General features: G+C 48.0%; 1 protein-coding gene across 5 annotated transcripts in view; it reads right to left on the bottom strand.

The window, feature by feature from the left end:
- rgl1 (ral guanine nucleotide dissociation stimulator-like 1) overlaps window positions 1-19616 on the bottom strand; it is a 42648-nt gene that overhangs the window by 7456 nt on the left and 15576 nt on the right. For 2 of the 5 annotated variants that reach the window (XM_063201617.1, XM_063201614.1), the window contains exons 1-9: window positions 13355-13665; window positions 9655-9765; window positions 6395-6603; window positions 5795-5869; window positions 3138-3331; window positions 2030-2154; window positions 1047-1262; window positions 659-762; window positions 183-267 (exon numbers count right to left, since the gene is read on the bottom strand). In XM_063201617.1, coding sequence (XP_063057687.1) covers window positions 183-267; window positions 659-762; window positions 1047-1262; window positions 2030-2154; window positions 3138-3331; window positions 5795-5869; window positions 6395-6603; window positions 9655-9765; window positions 13355-13399 — 1164 coding nt within the window. In that variant the 5' untranslated portion in view covers window positions 13400-13665. Of the gene's footprint in view, window positions 1-182; window positions 268-658; window positions 763-1046; window positions 1263-2029; window positions 2155-3137; window positions 3332-5794; window positions 5870-6394; window positions 6604-9654; window positions 9766-13354; window positions 13666-19616 lie in introns of those variants that run through there. The other 3 variants (XM_063201613.1, XM_063201616.1, XM_063201615.1) reach the window with 2 other exon arrangements.

Here is a 19616-nt window from a genome sequence, read left to right as displayed (position 1 = left end):
TTTTTTCCACTTTCATCGTCTGATATTATATATACAACTTGAAGATAATAGAATTTGGAAAAACAGAAAAAAGGGGTATGAAATGGTGACAGGGGTTGGGGGGGGTGGCGTTGTACAGTACGGGTGGATAGGGGGTGGTGTGGGGTTATTGTACTTGGCAGGGAGTGAAAAGGATTAATTACCTTCATCAAGAGCTCCCGACTTGTCCCATAGTTATTATGATCCGAGAAGATGTCAGACAGCTCTTCAAACACCTGCATGCTGTCCCTAGAGAGATGGAGGGAGAGAGAGAGAGAAAGAGAGAGAAAGAATGAATCTTTCATTTATGCCCAAAAAAATGTAAGCCTGGCCAAATCAATAGCTGGCCTGGTGTTTACTCCATAGTGGATTGTATTGATCCGTTGAGCTAAATCAGCAGTTCATTTAGGAGATCAGTAGGTCTTTGGCTGACAGCACACCACTTTATTGACAGACAGAGAGACTGGGAGACGAACCTGGGGTGCATTTCTCGAAACCAAAGTTGCTACCTACATTAGCTACTTTGTTAGTTGCAATGCAATTTCCCATTGGCAACTATCCTAGTTGCTAACTGCTAACAACTACGCTTTCGAGAAATGCACCCCAGAGTAGAGGAGAGATGGTTAGTAGAAATACGTACTTGTGAACGCATGCCCATGTCCTCTTGAGTCTGTAGATGGGGTTGGACTGCAGAGCGGAGACGATAGCTCGAAGGGAGGAGAAGTTCTTACGAATGCGGCACTCCTGAAAGCAGAAGTGAAAAAAGAATCAGAGAAGGAAAATGGAAAATGATGAGAGAGTCATTGTTATGAATCACAAACTTGTCACTAACGAAATGGTGAAAGAACGTTCCAATGAATGTTCCAATTGCGTAATTCCAACTAAAAGTCATAAATTGAAATCCATGTTTTGATATTGTCTAGTGTGGCAAGACAATGTCTATGCATGTTCATGTTGAGTGTCTCTTTTGTTTGTTTGTTTGTTTGTTTGTGCGTGCGTGCGTGCGTGCGTGCAAGATACCAGCTCACCTGTGCGATGTCTATCCAGCGCTGGATGAAGCGGGCACGCACGTGCGGGCGTATCTGTCGCCGGCGGAGCACGGTGCTCACCACGCACGCCGCCACGGCATTGAACTGGGCGATGGTGGCCCGGATGGTGGGCGCACTATGCTTGTTCTGCTTCTTGTCCCGCTGCGACCAGATGGAGCCTAGACAGTGGTGGGGGACCACCTTCTTGAACAGCAGCTGATGAAAGAGGGAGAGGGATACAGAGTAGGGGTGTAAATAATGATTGTTTTGTTCCTACAGCTGGCAATTCAATTAACCGATTCTTTCACAAGAGAATTGATTAATTGTTATTAATCGATTAATCGATGTTTGTTCTTAAGTCACTCATTTTGTTCGCATTTTATTTTGCTCATGCAGTAATAGTATTACTGAGTGTAATAATGATGTTCCTCAAATAAAATATTTGTAGATATTTCAGCTTTTGTCCATTTATTTAACATTTCATGCATAAGCCAAGCCAGTAAAGTAAAAAAAAATGAACTTTTGATTTGAATCAAGGAGCACTCTTAAGTATCGAAAATTATCAAATAATTGGCCTAAGTGTTTTCTGGAGCCGTCTTTTCAGTAAAATCTCAGAAAGTCCCTTATACAAAAATACTTTGACTTTCTTAAAGCGAAGCCCTGGGGTGTCTTTATCTAGATTTGAACAAACCTCTGAGGGATACAAGCTGGCGGGCTTTCTGTCTCCATGTAGGCCAGCTGCTCAGCCATGGGTACCATGACAGACAAACAGTGTCAAGTAAGCCAATGAAAGCTCAGAAGAAGACCCATTTACAGGAATAACAGGCACGTTTTCTGAAGCCTCATCTCCTGCAGATGCGGTCACATCTCAAAAAGTCACTGACAAAAACAAAGCCCAGGGGGGGCGTCTTTATCTGGCGTAAAGAGGCAGCCTGTGAAGGCTGCAGGGCTGCAGGGCTGGAGGCTGGAGGCTGGAGGCTTACCGCGTCCATGTAGGTCAGCTGCTCGGCCACCAGATCCACTTCAAAGGACAGGAAGTCCTCCTGCACCTCGATCTCCACGTCCTCGTCCTCCCCCAGGCAGAAGGGGTTGTTGCCGTGGAAACCTCCTGCAGTGGGAGGAGGAGATAAAGAGGAGAGCCAAAGAGGTGAGTTGTTTTGATGTGCAGAAGAACAGAGAGTGCCAGAGAGAGAGCGCCAGAGAGCCAGAGAGAGAGAGAGAGAGCCAGAGAGAGAGAGAGAGAGCCAGAGAGAGAGAGAGAGAGAGAGAGAGAGAGAGAGAGAGAGAGAGAGAGAGACAGACAGACAGACAGACAGACAGACAGACAGACAGACATCCACTGAGGTGCGGTGTGGCAGTTTTTTTAAGGAAGTGTGCACACAGAGAAAAAAAAAAGTGTGAGGAAGAGAAAACTAAGAGAGAAAGCAGAGTTATAACAGGAAAGACGTTAAGGACAGAAGAATGTGGGTGAAAATGTCACAAACAGAGGACGAGAGAGAAAAGACAGACTGGGCACACAATGAGAGGAATTCAAGAAAAGAGACTGGCAGGGAGGAAAAAATGGGGCAACGGTCACAGACATATGAGGAAGACGAGGTAGTCGAGCAATTGAATTAATCTCTGAGGAAAATTAAGGTATCCAGCAGCATACACACTCACACACACTTACTCAAATGTGAGAATAAAGGCAATGAGAAAGTGGGAAGAAATACTGTAAAAAATGGCTACTCTTTTCTGTCCTTATCATCAGCCTCAGTCTTCAGTAGATGTGTAAATGGGGAAGAAGGGGAATAAAGAGTTTTGGGGAGGGTGGGGGGTGGGTGGATGGATGGATGGATGGACAGGCAGGCAGGCGGATTGAGACAAAAAGGGCTACTGTTTGCTGGCCACACCGTCTACCTCAGGTGATGAGTAAAGAGTTAGGGGACGGACAGACAGACAGACAGACAGACAGACAGACAGACAGACAGACAGACAGACAGACAGACAGACAGACAGACAGACAGACAGACAGACAGACAGACAGACAGACAGACAGACAGACAGAGATAGATAAATAAGTGAACTATGGCTTGTCTTAGTAGTCCTCACCATCTGACTCGGCCTCCAGGCTGGCTTGGCTCCTCAGCTGCTCCCTCAGGCTGTGTGCCCGCCGCAGGGGCTCGGACCCGGGCAGCGCCTTCTGGAGGAAGTCCTGGACGCGCTGCAGACACGGGTAGTCTGGCGGCTCCTGGAAGTCTTCTGGACACTGGTCCAGCCAGGCTCTCAGGATCGAGGCCAGTGCACTGGCAAAACAGAGAAAGATGCACCAAGATGAATGTATGAAGACCACTGGATAGTGGATAGATACAGTCACAAACAAAATCACAACTGGTTCGATCAGGTTCCTTGGATGAGTAACGGAAATGTCTATCAAGCTCAAGAAGTCCAGTTGCTTATAATTCAACTCTTTGGAGAACATGAGCTGAATAAAATGAGAATCGCACAACACACTCTGAATGAACAAGGGACACACACATGCCCATATTCACACACATTCAGACCCACACGTAGACAGACACGCACACATGCACCAAAATTCGTCGTAGCCATTATTGTGTAAGCAATGAGGCCATCAGTGTCTTTGGATGTCACACAGACCCAGCTGAGTTTATTTGACTTGTGCTAACTGCACTGACCAAGCCGACTTGAATATGAGCGCTAAGTGCACAATAGGGGATTGAGGCTAGCGTGCTGACAGACCAGCCACGCTCCTCTCTCCTCTCAGAGCAATGCCGGAGGTTACTCAACAAACACTTAAGAGAAATACACATTCTCCTCCCGCCACCAGAGCCACTGACAGCTTTTGTCCGGCCCCAGGACAAAGTCATCTGAAAGATGCCACCACCCAATACATGAAATGTAATGACAACCCAATTCTGGGCCCCCCTCTCTCTCTTTTGGCCCGGTACAACTGGTCCCTTTGCTCCCTGTGTCGGCTTCTCTGCCCGCCACAATGACAAAACCCTGATTCAGTTTAGCTCTTGTGGTGGCAATGGAGGTCATCGGCTCAACAATAAATAAAGAGCACACCAACAGCATGTTTATCAACAACACTCTCTGGTGATAGATAGTGCACAGTAACACAGGAACGCCCGTCTTCAAGAGTCTTATCCCAAAAGGAGGAAACATTAACCAGATATGCAGAGTAGAGGGAAATTCAGACGTAAACAGAGTGAAAACGCCTGCATCACACTCATAAAACAAGATGGAGGGTAGTGTGGCATCTAAAGATGTCAATGTGGTCATAAACTACTAAAGATGAGGGCGGCTACAGTCAGAATACTACTGAGTAAACACTGATTCCCTCAAGAGCAGAAAGGCACCACAGCTGCATAACAACAGAATTTCATGCACAAAAACAGCCCTTCAAAACACTAACACTCCTTAATTTCCTTTGGTATAAGTAAAAGTATCTCTACAACCACATACGGTACTCATTACAAGGGCTGGGGATTGACTAGAAGCAAGGGTGTTGTCGTGACTCGTGGGGTGAAAAACGAGACTGAGTGACAGTGGAATGGAGTATAAGGGGTGGCCCACAGGGACTCTGAATTAGTATTTCAATTGATGTGATGCACTTGTGTAAAGGGCACAGAATTTCATGCTACGTCCCTGACTACAACCTCACGACATGCACCATAATTCATAGAATGGAGAAATAATTTACTGTCACAGTGCATTCTGATTGTTAAGGTGCATTCCGATTGTTAATCTGAGTCTGAGTCTCTAAACCATGGAGAATAATCTAGAAAACCCAAAACCAAATACAAAGTTAATCTTTATTTAATCATAATACCACAGATTTGACCATGAAAGCTAATAATTCAGAAAGAATCAAAACGTTTAGAGTAAATAAACAATGACCAGCTTTGTACGGTCTCCCATGGGTTCAGTTCAAGGTTAGCCATCTCCTATGCTTTTAGTTTGTTTATACCATGACGGAACAGTCGCATCCGCAGATACATGTGAACGTTCTGAACGTTGTTTAGCAGATGTATTTTTTCCTTTATTATACAAGGAAGCGGAGGCCTGGCTTCTCTACTGAGGGGCTCAAGACAAACACCATAATTTACACCATCAATGCATTCAACAAAAAGTACACGCAGGTTCCAATTATAATACAGTCATAGGAATAAAAATGAAAAACCATTTGTGTGTGCCTGTGTGTGTGTCTGTGTGTGTGTCTGTGTGTGTGTCTGTGTGTGTGTCTGTGTGCGTGTCTGTGTGTGTGTCTGTGTGTGTGTCTGTGTGTGTCTCTGTGTGTGTCTGTGTGCGTGTCTGTGTGCGTGTCTGTGCGTGTCTGTGCGTGTCTGTGCGTGTCTGTGCGTGTCTGTGCGTGTCTGTGCGTGTCTGTGCGAGTACGTGTACACTTCAGTGCACACACTTAAGTGCTGAGTGTCGGTGCAGATGTTGCCAGCTGGCCACCTGCAGGCTTTGAGAGTCTATCTGGCATGTCTGTCTGTCTGTGTCTGCCTGCCTGCCTGCCTCCCTGCCTCTCTGTCTGTTTAGAACACGCGGCCGCGCCACTTATTGTCTGAGAGGCCCAGATTGCTGATCACAATGCTCTGTTATTTTAGAGTGCGCTATTCCAGGGATTGTTTAAAGTTTGCTTGGCTACTGTCAGGGCTGTAGGGGGCCTGTGTGTGGAGTGGAGTGGACCCCCCCCCCCCTCCTGCTTGCTATTGTTCATCTGAGGAGACACTTACGTCCTCACCACTCCCCGCGTCTCACAGGGGCTAGATGTGCTGCTCTCGCCGTCACGCTCCTCCACACTGCCATACCTGGGGACGGGAGGAAGAGGAGGAAGAGGAGGAAGAGGGATAGGAGGAAGAGGAGGGCAGAGGAGAGGAGGGTAGGGTAGGGTGGGGTGGGGGGACAGAAGATAAACATACTGTATCAAAATGTCAACATTGCATTCAAAGGCTTCTATTGTCAATCAAAACGGTGTGCATTCATTCTTCATTTAGGCTACTTGTAATCTTTGCGCAGTCACTGTATCTGAGTTAAACATCTACATATCTAGGTACATAAAGATGACTTTTGTGTGTGATGACAAAATTCATTAGATTCATCCTGTCCAAATAGAAATGTCTGCATGAAATCGTACTGTGCTTTGAAAGATGCACAAACAGACACAGGCACCTGCTATTAGTATTGGCCTAAGCCCTCCATAGGTTTCCACTCAACTGTCATTTTGTTACAGTACGGAATTAGTACGAGGCGAGGGTGAGCTATGATGTACTCACAAATCAGAGGGCACCATAAGACCAAGCAAGCTAATGCTAATGTCGGGCCAGGGTACCTACCTGTCGAGCAGCAGCTGGAGCACGGCCTGTGTGCTGGCGAAGGCGCGGTAGGTGGAGAGGAAGATGCTGGTGTAGGTCAGGTCGTTGTCCCCGAAGGCCGTCAGTAGGGTCTCCACCAGCCGCTCCAGCGTGCCCGCCCGGATGCTGCGGATCTTACACGTCTCAAGCTGGCTCACCGTGTGGCCCGGGGGCAGCCGGTCGCCCTCCGCCTGACAAGGGGGAGAGAGGGAGGGAGGGAGAGAGGGAGGGAGAGATTTGGAGAGTTATTATTTATTTATTCTCATTTTCATTGTTTAATGCTCATTTTCACTGGTTAACAATGACACATTTCAGGTAACTGAATACAAAGAGGAAGAGAGAGAGAGAGAGAAAGAGAGAAAGAGAAGACAAGGAGAATGAGAATACATTTAGCAGACGCTTTTGACCAATGCGACTTACAGGCGAGTATAGAGAGAGGGAGAGGCAGCAAAGGTGAAAGACAAATATGAAGAAGAAAACAGACTGACAAAGACACCAAGAAGAGAGAAGGGAAGACAAGGAGAGAAAAACAGAGAGAAAAGTTGAAGAGTGAGAGTCAAGGCTGAAAGACAAAAGTACAGAAAAAGGGAAACATGGACGAAGAGAGACAGCAAAAGGACAGAAATAGTGTGACATACATGGAAAGACAGATATAGACATAGAGACATAGAAGTAAAATTGTGAAAGGTGAAAGGAAGGAGAAGGGAAAATGAGACAGAGAAGACACACACACACACACACACACACACGCACACAAAACACACGCACACAATTATAGTCCACATCCATCCAAAGCAGGTCACAATACAGCTGGGAAAGAGCCAAGCTCTTTATCAGGCTTCAATCCAAATAGGTAGAGTAGCGTAGCGTAGAGTAGAGTAGAGGCGAGAGGATACACCGGCGGGGCACGGCAAAGTTGGGCCATGTTTAACATCAGCAGATGTGTCCGACTATTGTGCATCAGACGCAGCAATGAGAAAAGTAGATGTTGATTGTAATGGTGGATGGAAGTAGAGGGAGGGTGTTAGTGGCGGCATGGGTTATTGAGAGAGAGAGAGAGACAGAGAGAGACAGAGAGAGACAGAGAGAGACAGAGAGAGAGAGAGAGAGAGAGAGAGAGAGAGAGAGATACAGAGAGATACAGACAGAGAGACTGACAGAGAGAGACAGAAAGAAAGACAGACAGACAGAGAGACTGACAGAGAGAGACAGAAAGAAAGACAGACAGACAGAGAGACTGACAGAGAGAGACAGAAAGACAGACAGACAGACAGACAGACAGACAGACAGACAGACAGACAGACAGACAGACAGACAGAGAATAGAGATAGACAGACGCACACACAGAGAGACAGCGACAGAGAAACAAAAAGAGGCAGAGAGGTGGCAGGGGGCTGTTGGTTGGGAGAAAACAGGCTGAAAGGTGGTCGGTGGAAGGATTGGGAAAGAGAAAAAGGAGCACAGAAGAGGACAGAAGAAGGAGTGAGCCAGAGCCAGAGGGGAGGAGGAGGAGAGACCTTGCAGCCGCTAGCACGCTACAACAGGAAACGCTCCAATCTGCTTTTAATCACTGCAGCGTCCCCTCCTCCACCCACACTCGGGGAAGAGGAGAGATAGCGAAGGAGGGAGACAGAGGGAGTGAGAGAAAGAGAGAGAGAGAGACTTTGAAAAAAAATGAAGAAAGAGGGAGTCAAGGGCATGAAGCAGAAGAGAGACCACAGGCTTTTCTACAACTAGAGACCTTGCCAGGTCGTGATCAAGAGAAACGGGGGGGTCCTTACTTTTTCACTCGCTCACAGAACAATTTGGTAACTGTATCTCTGCCAAACACGCAACATGGCACTCCGAATTTTCTCTCAGACATCTACGCTAGACCTCCTACAACGTTTACATACTTACAGATACAGAACAAGCTAGAGGATAAAACAATGAATAAATAGCAGTATAGAGCAATGTGGTCTCCTCTCTACTTATACATAAAATATGACACTATGTGGTGAATGTGGTGAATGGTGTGCCTGTACAGTATACAGTGGACTCCCATATTGCTAATCAGGTCAATTACAGTCAAATTGATAACAGCAGGGCGATGAATTCCTATGCTCATAAAACACTCGCCAGAGCGTCTAAAACAAGGAAAGGGCGGAAATGACCTCATTTTTGGCAAACAATAGCAAACAAAGGCAGTGACTGCAGCATAGTGTCAGTGTTATTTCAGCAGGGAGGCCGCACAATGGAAAATTGTCAAGTTGAAAATGTCAGAGCGTTATTAACTACAACACTGACCCAAAAACATTGCTTCATACGCCATGAAAAGCCATGCAGCGGATTACAAGTGGTCTCACAATAAAGGTGCCACTTCTCATTGTATTATATATGTGGTCCTTTTTTCCCTTTTCCTGAGTTCTTGCATTTTTGCAGCGATGTAGTATAGTTAAAAAGATGAAAAGCACCACCCTGTGCAATTTTTGGGATAGTAATGAGTGCATTTGCAGCCCATACATCAAATTTAATATTTCTGTCTGCACCTGAATAAGACAACCGCTTACTCTGCATCTTAGGGCAAACTGAGACATAGTAGCTGAGACGGCTACTTTCCATGCCAACTATACGTATATATGGTTTTGACACTAGGTATACATCCTCTGTACTTGTAAAGATTTAAGAATTTAACAATATAACTAATGTAAGACATGCCACATAAACTATTTCGAACAGAGCAGCACATTACCAAAAGCACATTGGGCCTTTGAATCTGTGCCATAGAAATGAACATGCCTTAAGGTGAAAAAAATATGTTCCTTGAAAATAACCTGTTGCCATCATGTATAGTAATGTCTAGGAGGCCTGTGTGTACAAGTGGCATTCTTCACGGTCCAGTGTTTCCCACAGACCAAGTGCAAGTGTCATGTGTACTGTATATACCCCCATTGACATATGCGAGGCTGTTCATCAATCTGTGGTGTGTGATTTTCATTCTGTGGTGCTGCACCACAGAATGGTCAAAGCATGGGAAACACGGACAGCTGGACGTATTAATATCATCCACATCCTGGTGGCATTAATGAACAGCTTAGCCAATTTGCATGATGTGTGAGTTGAGTGATGAGCATCGTGTGAGAAGAACCCTGTGGTGCTCATTTTAAAACAGCTTTTGTTAATGCATATGGATGAGCTGGGGGAGCGTTGGGGGTCCCTAAGGAGTTCAAACCAAATCAAACTAAGGCAAACCAAGCACTCACCCCCAGCCATCGAGCTCCCTTGTTGGCCGCCTGTTGGATCTGAACCCTCTTGAGAGTCACGTTGTAGATGGCCCCTTCCTCCACCTCCTCCCCCCAGTCCTGCACCGAGCTCTGTGGAGACACGCAGACAAGGACACACACAAAAGAGAGGTACCGTCAAGACACTGCAAGCTATGTAGACATGCCGACAGACGCACGCACGCACGCACACACACGAGGGACTGTGGAAACGCTGCAAGCCGTCTCGAGCACCTGCGCTGCACAGTGCGTCTAAAAGCGGGTCAGCCAAGCTCATGAAGGAACACTTGAAATAGACCACAATTGTGGATGCAGGGAAAAAATAAATGCATAGGAAATGTTGCTGGGTAGACACAATAGAGGGCGGGGGGAAGAAAAGTGTGGGGGAGCGAGAGAGATAGAGGTGTGGGGGAGGGAATAGTCTCACAGGGAGGGGGCAGCTGAGTATATAACAAGGCAGATGCACTGTGAAGTCTGCCAGAACTCAACTTTAGGGTACTCCCCCACACACACGCACGCACACACACACACCTCCAGAGAGAGCTGAGATCAGCCCTGGCGGGCCCAAAACACAGTGACGAAGGAAAGCTGCAGGGAGCGAGGGAGTGGAGCAGAGAGAGAGGCAGAGAGAGAGAGAGAGAGAGAGAGAGAGAGAGAGAGAGAGAGAGAGAGAGAGAGAGAGAGAGAGAGAGAGAGAGAGAGAGAGAGAGAGAGAGAGAGAGAGAGAGAGAGAGAGAGAGAGAGAGAGAGAGAGAGAGAGAGAGAGAGAGAGAGAGAGAGACCTAACAGCTTTCACAGATTTCTGACCATGACAGAGTTCCAGCTAGCAGGCCGAACCCCAGCTTGCATTCTGGGAGCTCCCAAAAATAAATAAGCTCTGGAAACAAAACTCATCCGAGCGCTCTCTCTCTCTATCTGTGTGTGTGTGTGTGTGTGTGTCTGTGTCAGTATTTGTCCAAGTGCAAATGCACAGTCTGTCCGTGTGTGTGTGTGTGTCAGTATTTGTGCAACTGTGTGTGTGTGTGTGTGTGTGTGTCTGTGTGTGTGTGTCAGTATTTGTGCAACTGTGTGTTTGTGTCTGTGTGTGTGTCAGTATTTGTGCAACTGTGTGTGTGTGTGTGTGTGTGTGTGTGTGTGTGTGTGTGTCAGTATTTGTGCAACTGTGTGTGTGTGTGTCAGTATTTGTGCAACTGTGTGTGTGTGTGTGTGTGTGTGTGTGTGTGTGTGTGTGTGTGTGTGTGTGTGTGTGTGTGTGTGTGTGTGTGTGTGTGTCAGTATTTGTGCAACTGTGTGTGTGTGTGTGTGTGTGTGTGTGTGTGTGTGTGTGTCAGTATTTGTGCAACTGTGTGTGTGTGTGTGTGTGTGTGTGTGTGTGTGTCAGTATTTGTGCAACTGTGTGTGTGTGTGTGTGTGTGTGTGTGTCAGTATTTGTGCAACTGTGTGTGTGTGTGTGTGTGTGTGTGTGTGTGTGTGTGTGTGTGTGTGTGTGTGTGTGTGTGTGTGTGTGTGTGTGTGTGTGTGTGTGTGTGTGTGTGTGTGTGTGTGTGTGTGTGTCAGTATTTGTGCAACTGTGTGTGTGTGTGTGTGTGTGTGTTTGTCGGTATTTGTGCAACTGTGTGTGTGTGTGTGTTTGTCGGTATTTGTGCAACTGTGTGTGTGTGTGTGTGTGTGTGTGTGTGTGTGTGTGTCAGTATTTGTGCAACTGTGTGTGTGTCAGTATTTGTGCAACTGTGTGTGTGTGTGTGTGTGTGTGTGTGTGTGTGTGTGTGTGTGTGTGTGTGTGTGTACGTTCTTGTGCCCCAAGAGGAGGACACAGTGTGTGTTCAGAGAGAGAGAGGTCCCCAGGAGAGACCTCAGAGCGAGCTCAGGAGTAGACAGTGAATCATTCTCAAATCAATAGTATCCATCTCGCTTAAGGAGTAGCACCAGCGGCGGCAGCACCAGCAAAGTGAAAACAAGGCCGATATCCAAAGAAGGGAACGCAGGAGAACGAAGGAAAGAAAATAGAGAAAACGACATACAGCTGTTGTAAAAAAAAGCTGCGTCATGTTTATATGACTGGTCTTCCTGAGTTCTTTCCAATCCAAGCCCAATTGGCGTACGCGCACACACACACACTCGATGCCCAAACTCTAGACACACACACTGTAGACATACACACTCGGAGCATGACCAAACACTGCATATTCATCTGAAGCTGTGGTCACTTCAACACAGCAGAGCAGAGCAGAGCAGAGCGTGGGCTGCAAAGAACTCTCTTCACAGCAGTGCTGTGGGCCTCAGAGAAAGAGAGAGACAGAGAGAGAGAGAGGGATAGAGACAGAGACAGAGAGAGTGGGAGAGATGTAAACAGAGAAAGAGAGAGAGAGATGGAAAGAGAGAGAGAGAGAAACAGAGAAGAAAATAGAGAAAGAATGAAACACAGGGGGAGAGGACTGGTGCTGACCCGGCCCGAGGGGGAGAGGGGGAGAGATGACAAAGTGAGCCGGCGAGCGAGTCTATATTTCCTGCCGTTTCCTGTACAGTGTGCGGCCAGGCCAGATAAATACTTCGCTCAGTGAGTCATGCTCTGGGTGGTGAAAAACAATGGCAGGAGGTCTCTGGGCTCTCTGGCCCGGCCCGGCCCGGCCTGACAGAGCCCAGTCCTGCTGAGTCCACAGACTGTCCACTGGACTGGGCTCCCTCTTTGTGCTGTACTCCAATGTTTTCCAAAGAGGGCTTTAAAAGCCCAGTCAGCTTTCGAAACTCCATTTTGCGATGGTGGTGAGGAGGGAGAGAGAGAGAGAGAGAGAGAGAGAGAGAGAGAGAGAGAGAGAGAGAGAGAGAGAGAGAGAGAGAGAGAGAGAGAGAGAGAGGAGGGGGTGGGGGGGGCATTTCATCCACCCACCCACCCCCTTGTTGATGTAGTCCATGGAACTGTTTCAGTTTATGAGATCATTCCTTTACAAAAACTACAATTAACAGAGCCGAAAGAGCCAATCCAACTTTCTAAGTTTGATACAATTAGTGCCACTTTTCAAATTGGCATAAATCCATAATGAATTACATGCATTGAATACATTCACCTGAATCACAAGCATGTTTGCTCGGTTAAATTAGGTCTGGAGGTGATGATGCTCGTGGGGGATGCAAGGGGCCACAGTACCAAACAAACACATATGCAAGCTCCTACACCCCCAGCCGAGGTCAAAATAGCCATCCTTACAAAGTAAGTGTGAAACAATACAGCCCTGATATCAGCAACGGCGACAAGTCTGTGCGATGTACTTTGCTTTTGTGTGTTAATCCCAAGGACGCAGCTGGGTCCCGTTGAGAATAGCCTCAAGGCAATTGCGATACAACCCCCTCTCCAAAACAAAATCACTCTCCTCACTCTCTCTGGCTGGAGCAAAAAGTTTACATTTTCGACAGGCGCGTAAAAACTACAGAAAGTGTCTTTTTTTCCGCTGACGCGCGGGAGAAAAGCAAGCTTTTACCACAACTGTGTCACCATTGTTGAATTAACGTAGAAAGCAATACGCGATTCTAACATTTTATACACCCCCTCCCTCGCCCCCTCCCATTCTTCTCCTTTATCCGCTACTTTCCCATCCCAGGCTCCCTCCCTCCCCCGTCTCCCCCAGAGACAGAGAGCAGCACCCGCAAAATCAACAATCACTGCAAGCCCAAGTTTTGTTTATACCATCTTAGCTTTCCAGGCGAATTTCATGGTCAGCACTTCTTTCATCGTCCGGGACTAGCATCGGAGCTCAGCGTTAATCCAGCACGGAGGGGAAATGTTGTTTTCAATCCCGGTCGACATAAAGGAGTTGAGACGCGATGCTATCCAAACCAAGGAAAAGTCCTCCTCTCCGGGTACACACACGCACACACACTAGCCGGTCACGGCTTTCTTGCCTTTCTCTTTGCTGCCTCCCCTGCAAAAAACCGCCTCCTCCCTTTTCAAACTCCTCTCCCCTTTTCTCTCCGTCGCTCTGTGCCAGTGAATGACACAACCCCGCCCACACAGCGCACGCTCCACCCTCAACCAGAACCGATTGTTTCTCAATAAAGGGGAATAAGTTATTTACGGGAAGCTGGAGATGGAGCAGGAAGAATATCTGACCTTTTTTGTGTTTTGAAGTTAGCCCCCCCTGTGCCTGCCCAAATGACTACCTCTGATCTGAAAGATGTGTGATGTATTTTCTCAGAATGTTTTGGGCAGTTGAGGTTCTGGATTCATTCTATGATGTTTAGGGAGAGTCAGTGGAAGGCTGCTCATGACAGCACATCAGCAACATCTTTGTGCGTCAGTTTGTCTGTGAACATGATTTTACAGTTTATTGAGTGGCCATGGCTGTGTACAGAGAGGCAGCTGGGAGGTGTGTGACGAATGGCCAGTTGGGAGTTGAGAGCTTTATGGGGTGGAGGAGATGATGGAGCCCTATGATGTGGTATAGGACTGGCAAACGCACACTACAGCACACACACACACACAAACACACACACTCTCTCTCTGTCTCTCTCTGTCTCTCTCTCTCTCTCTCTCTCTCTCTCTCTCTCTCTCTCTCTCTCTCTCTCTCTCTCTCTCTCTCTCTCTCTCTCATGCTTCACACACAACACACAACACACACACACACACACACACGCGCACACACACACACGCGCACACACACACACACACACACACACACACACACACACACACACACACACACACACACACACACACACACACACACACACACACACACACACACACACACACACACACACACACACACACACACACACCAAACTACAAGTCCCACTGGCTCCCAGCCATCATTGTGCACAATAGAGCATAATGTATTTTATGAGGTGGCCTTGAATGTGGAGAGAGACTGTTCTATTGGCAGGGGCTGGAAAAAGAGAGAGCAAGGGAACCGAAAAACGAGGCTATTCTCACAGGACAGAGGTGCCCGCAGTCACGACCCTCGATAGACATTATTACGTATACCGTACATGCATGTACAGTTACCTTGTGTACAGTATACATACTCCAGTGTCCTCAACCACGTCTGAAAAACACAAACTCATACAAACACTCTCATAGGCAAACACATCCACACATCCACACCGCACATCTTCCACCCTCCAACATCACACACACCCACGCAAACACACTCACCCACCTACATATACCTACGTATGTACGTTTATTATACGAAACCCCACACGCAAACATACATTAAGTTCACCCCCATTACACATGACACACGTCACACACGGTGTCAAAAGGTGAATGATGGAGAGCTTGTATAAGAATCCTGCAGTCAGTCGCAGGAGGGTGGGTTATGAGACCATGAGTTGAGTCCATCCCTCAATCTCCACTCTTCCTTCTCTCCCCACGTCTCCCTGGCCGTTGGCCAATTCCCAGGCTGGTCTGTGGCCCCTAGGTCTTGCTACTACTACCCCAGAGGACTGCACACAGGCCAGGGGTCCCCTGGGTGGCTGAGGCGGGGGTTGGGATGGGGTTGATAGGATGGGGGTCGGAGTCCTGGAGATGTGGTGCGGTGGTGGGAGAGGTCATGACCTTTCCCGTCCCCCTCATGTGACAGCTGCCCCCTGAAGTCAGAGCAGCTGATGTCACCGCTCCCCCCCCCCCTCTATGTGTTGAAATGTCAGGCATGGTGCACGATCAGGACCGGGGTCACCTGACGTAAGCAAAACAAACCCCCCCCATTTGGCCGCCTTGATGGCTGTGTCATGGTGTCCAGAGTGGAGGCTGGGGGTGGAGGGGAGCGCAGAGAGTGAGGGGGGGACAATGTTTTTGTTTGTGTGCGTGGAGGCGAGAGTTGTGTGTGATGCGCCGTCCTAATATGTGTGTAGTGTTTGTGTGTGTGTTAGGTGGGTGAGCTATGTGTGACATGGTGGCTTTGGCCCCATATCTCATGTCTTAGGCTCAGGCAGAGTGAGGAGGGGCCACTGTTTTTGTTTGTGTTCGTGAAGGCGAGAGTTGTGCACGATGCGGCATCCCAGTGTGTGTGTGTGTGTGTGTGTGTGTGTGTGTGTGTGTGTGTGTGTGTGTGTGTGTGTGTGTGTGTGTGTGTGTGTGTGTGTCCCAGTGTGTGTGCGTGCGTGCGTGCGTGTGTATGTCTGTGTGTTTGCGTGTGTGTGTGTGTGTCTGTGTACATGTGTGTTAGGTGGGTTAAGTAAGCTGTGTGTGACGCGGTGGCTTTGGCCCCTTGTCTCATATCTCAGGCTCATGACGACAGAGCTGCAGTGCCTAATGCTTTGTGTTTGTTTTACATATACCCAGTACGTCTGTGTTGTGGCTCGGAGGCCACCTTCTAAGAACTGCGGAGCAGCACTATGTCTGAGAAAGCAGTTGACTGTTATTCATTTTGTGAGTGTGTGTGTGTGTGTGTGTGTGTGTGTGTGTGTGTGTGTGTGTGTGTGTGTGTGTGTGTGTGTGTGTGTGTGTGTGTGTGTGTGTGTGTGTGTGTGTGTGTGTGTGTGTGTGTGTTTGTATGTGTGTGTGTGTGTGTGTGTGTGTGTGTGTGTGTGTGTGTGTGTGTGTGTGTGTGTGTGTGTGTGCACCTGCGTGTGTGTGGGTGTGTGAGTTCTGTCGAGTATTTCTCTTTCTTTTCTTTTCTTTTCTTTTCTTTTCTTCTCTTTTCTTTTCTTTCCTTTTCCCTAAACAACAGGCAAAAATATTGACCAAATTCTGCTCAGTATCCAGCATAATCGGGAGCCTCTTCATCTGGAGACGGAAGTGCCACATGTATCCTTAAGACACTCAGTGCGCAGTTTCTTTTAGTTTTGTGTAAACTCCTATGAAATTTGGCTTGTGCTATGATAAATGTCTATCTGTCAATCCAAATAAAGAAGTAAACTGTGTGTGTGTGTGTGTGTGTGTGTGTGTGTGTGTGTGTGTGTGTGTGTGTGTGTGTGTGTGTGTGTGTGTGTGTGTGTGTGTGTGTGTGTGTGTGTGTGTGTGTGTGTGTGTGTGTGTGTGTGTGTGTGTGTGTGTGTGTGTGCACCTGTGCACCTCTTTTATTTTATTTTATGTTCTTCTCTTTTCTTTTCTTTCCTTTTCTTTTCCTTTCCATCCTCCCTGTGCAGCGCAGCCTGAATCTATGCAGGGCATTTGCATGGAAGCGAGTGTTTGGCTTGGAGAGAGTTTGTGATTGTCTCTGCGATATGCAATGGTAAACACAGGACAGCGGCCACGGCTGCAGTGATGACGGCACAGTGAACTTCGCAGAGAAGGTCAGTTGTCAGTCCAGTCCAGCCCCTGGGTATACCCGACAACCAGCCCTTCCAACACCGTGGGAGGATAGCATCACTGCACCCCAAAGAAAGAGCTCTCTGACTGGGGAACAGTAGTGTCGAGGTCCCCCCTCTGCCTCCCTCGTTAGCCTGGACCGGGCCAGCTAGCCTTGGCGGTGTGGGGCAACAACGGGAGGAGCAAAGCGACTGTTATTGCAGCGCTGCGGGGGAAAAACACACATTCCAGGAAATCTCCCTCTTCCTGCCCACAGCCTCCCGAGTCCATTGCTCCACTCTCCTGCCTGCTTCTCTGGCTGCCTGTGTGCCTTTCTTTATGCTTGCCTGCCTGGTTGTATGCATGTCTTTCTGCCTGTATGTGTGCCCATGTGCTTTCCTGTATGTCTGTGCCTGCCTACACGTCTGTATGTCTGTATGTCTGTCTCTGGCTGTATGCCCCTCTGTCTGCCTATCTGCCTCCCTGTCGGTCTGCCTCCCTGTCTGCCTACCTGTCTTTCTCCCTAACTGCATATCTGCCTCTCTACGTCTGTCTGCCTGCCTGCCTGTCTTTCTACCCAGCTATACGTCGCTCTGCCTGCTTATTTGCCTGTCTGTGTGTCTGCCTACTGCCTGCTTTCTGACTGTCTAACCTCTTTCTGTATGCTTGACTGCCTGTTTATCTTTGTCTGACTGTCTGTCTGCTGGCTCATACCTCACCATGCAGCCACACTGCCAGCCAGTGCCAATACCAGTGCCAACGTCAGCACTGGTGCCCGTCAGGAGGCAGTTGGACGCTGGAACCGAATCAAAACACGGGGCCTAATATGGGCCACATCCGTCTTATATTATTGTAGCTCACGTGCGCTCTCTCTCTCTCTCTCTCTCACACGTAGTAGCCAGGATGCCATATTGAAAACAGCGAACAGGACAAGAGTAGGAGAGAGAGCGGGCTGCCGCTGCAGAGAGATTAACAAGCAGCACTGCATACAGATTTACTCCCGAGCAGCACTGGGCCAGACGAGGCACAGCACTGGGCCAGACAAGGCCCAACTAATGAAGAATAGAATGGCACAGCAGGAGGTTAGCCAGTGCTCAGGGCCGCTGACAGCTTTGGCTGGGCCCAGGACAAAGTCACCTGAAATGGCCCCCCACCCAATACATACAATGTAATGAGAACCTCTTTTACAAACACATGTGTGATTGACGGCTCAGGAGGTTGATGTGTGCTATGCTGTGCTGTGATGCTTGGGACTGACTGGGTAATGAGAGGGAACTATAGGACAGGACAGGCAGAGCGTGGTAGTGGAGGGGGGGTGATATTTTTCTCCACTGCTGCAAAGAAGATGTATGCCACTGGCCCTGCTGACTCAAATAAATTAACATCTCAAAAACATCAAGACAGACATAGAGATACTGACAAAATAGACAGGCAGGCAGGCAGGCAGGCAAGCAGGCAGAAAGAACAACAGACTGCTAGACAGAAAGACAGCTTCCTCATGTTTTAATCAGAAAACGAAACTACAGATTCGATTTGAAAATAAATCAGGAATGGACAATGACGTGCGACTCAGATGGAAAATTCACTGTTACCCAATATTTCAGTAAGGCCAACCCCAACAGCAAGCAAGCCAAAACAGAAAACAGAAACTATTCTCAACCCCACAGGCCGGATGACTAAGGACCTTCATTTTAGATTTCAGTTTGACCACAGCTAATGTGCCCGTACTTGTATCCAATGTTTCATCACATCCAGAATGACATAAAAACAGAAGCGCCACTAGGGGGCAGTCACTAGTGATGTGGCGTGCTGTGCACTGGTGCAGCAGCACACCGAGGGCAGATGGCCGTGGCGGCAGGGGGGAATTGATTGGAAAACATTTGTTTTTACGACAGAGGGTTACAGCCGCAGCGTCTGACGCCAGTGCCATGCGATCTGATTGAAAAGTCTTCTTTGCCCAAGGGACCCGTTTTGCCTGTACGTTGAAAAGCCTGGTGCCATATGCTTCCTCCATTCCTTTCATTAAAGCAAGCCTTCCCCTTTTCCCTGATCTCCCATTACCCCTGCCTTTGCAATCAGCAGCTTCGGTGTGCTTCGTTTCCCTTAATGTTTACAAAGACGGGGAAACGCATCTGTGTGCGTACTCAGCGGCCTTCCAATGTCATGCCACCCAAGTGTGGGCTTATTGTCTCTACTAAGTGTGTGCCCTCCATGGCCTGTGTTGTTTTCCACCAGGTTCAGTATTGTTGTTTGTCTTTAAGTGCATTGCAAGCATGTGGTCACAAGTCAAGTCTGACTGACCCCGGAGCCTTGTGGCCCAAGGCACAATTGCTTAGCGGTAGATGGGGTCAATATGGTTCACTCAGTCAGTGCAACAACAAAACACATGGATAATCCTCAGGTTCTGGGATATGACTAATTGTTTGTAGGAATTAGTGCAAAGCGGGTAACCCCCTCCCCCCCTTTACGCACCCCCCCCCCTGCTAATAGGCTAATTAAAACATGCTCGTACATGCACGTACACACACATGCTCACACACGCACGCACACACACAAACACGTACACACACACACGCGCACACAAATGCACACACACACACACACACACACACACACACACACACACACACACACACACACACACACACACACACACACACACACACACACACACACACACACACACAAACACGTACACACACAAACACATGCGCAC

Source organism: Engraulis encrasicolus, chromosome 6, assembly GCF_034702125.1.
Source record: "Engraulis encrasicolus isolate BLACKSEA-1 chromosome 6, IST_EnEncr_1.0, whole genome shotgun sequence".
NCBI lineage: Eukaryota > Metazoa > Chordata > Actinopteri > Clupeiformes > Engraulidae > Engraulis > Engraulis encrasicolus.
This window is presented reverse-complemented; position numbering and strand designations above follow the sequence as displayed.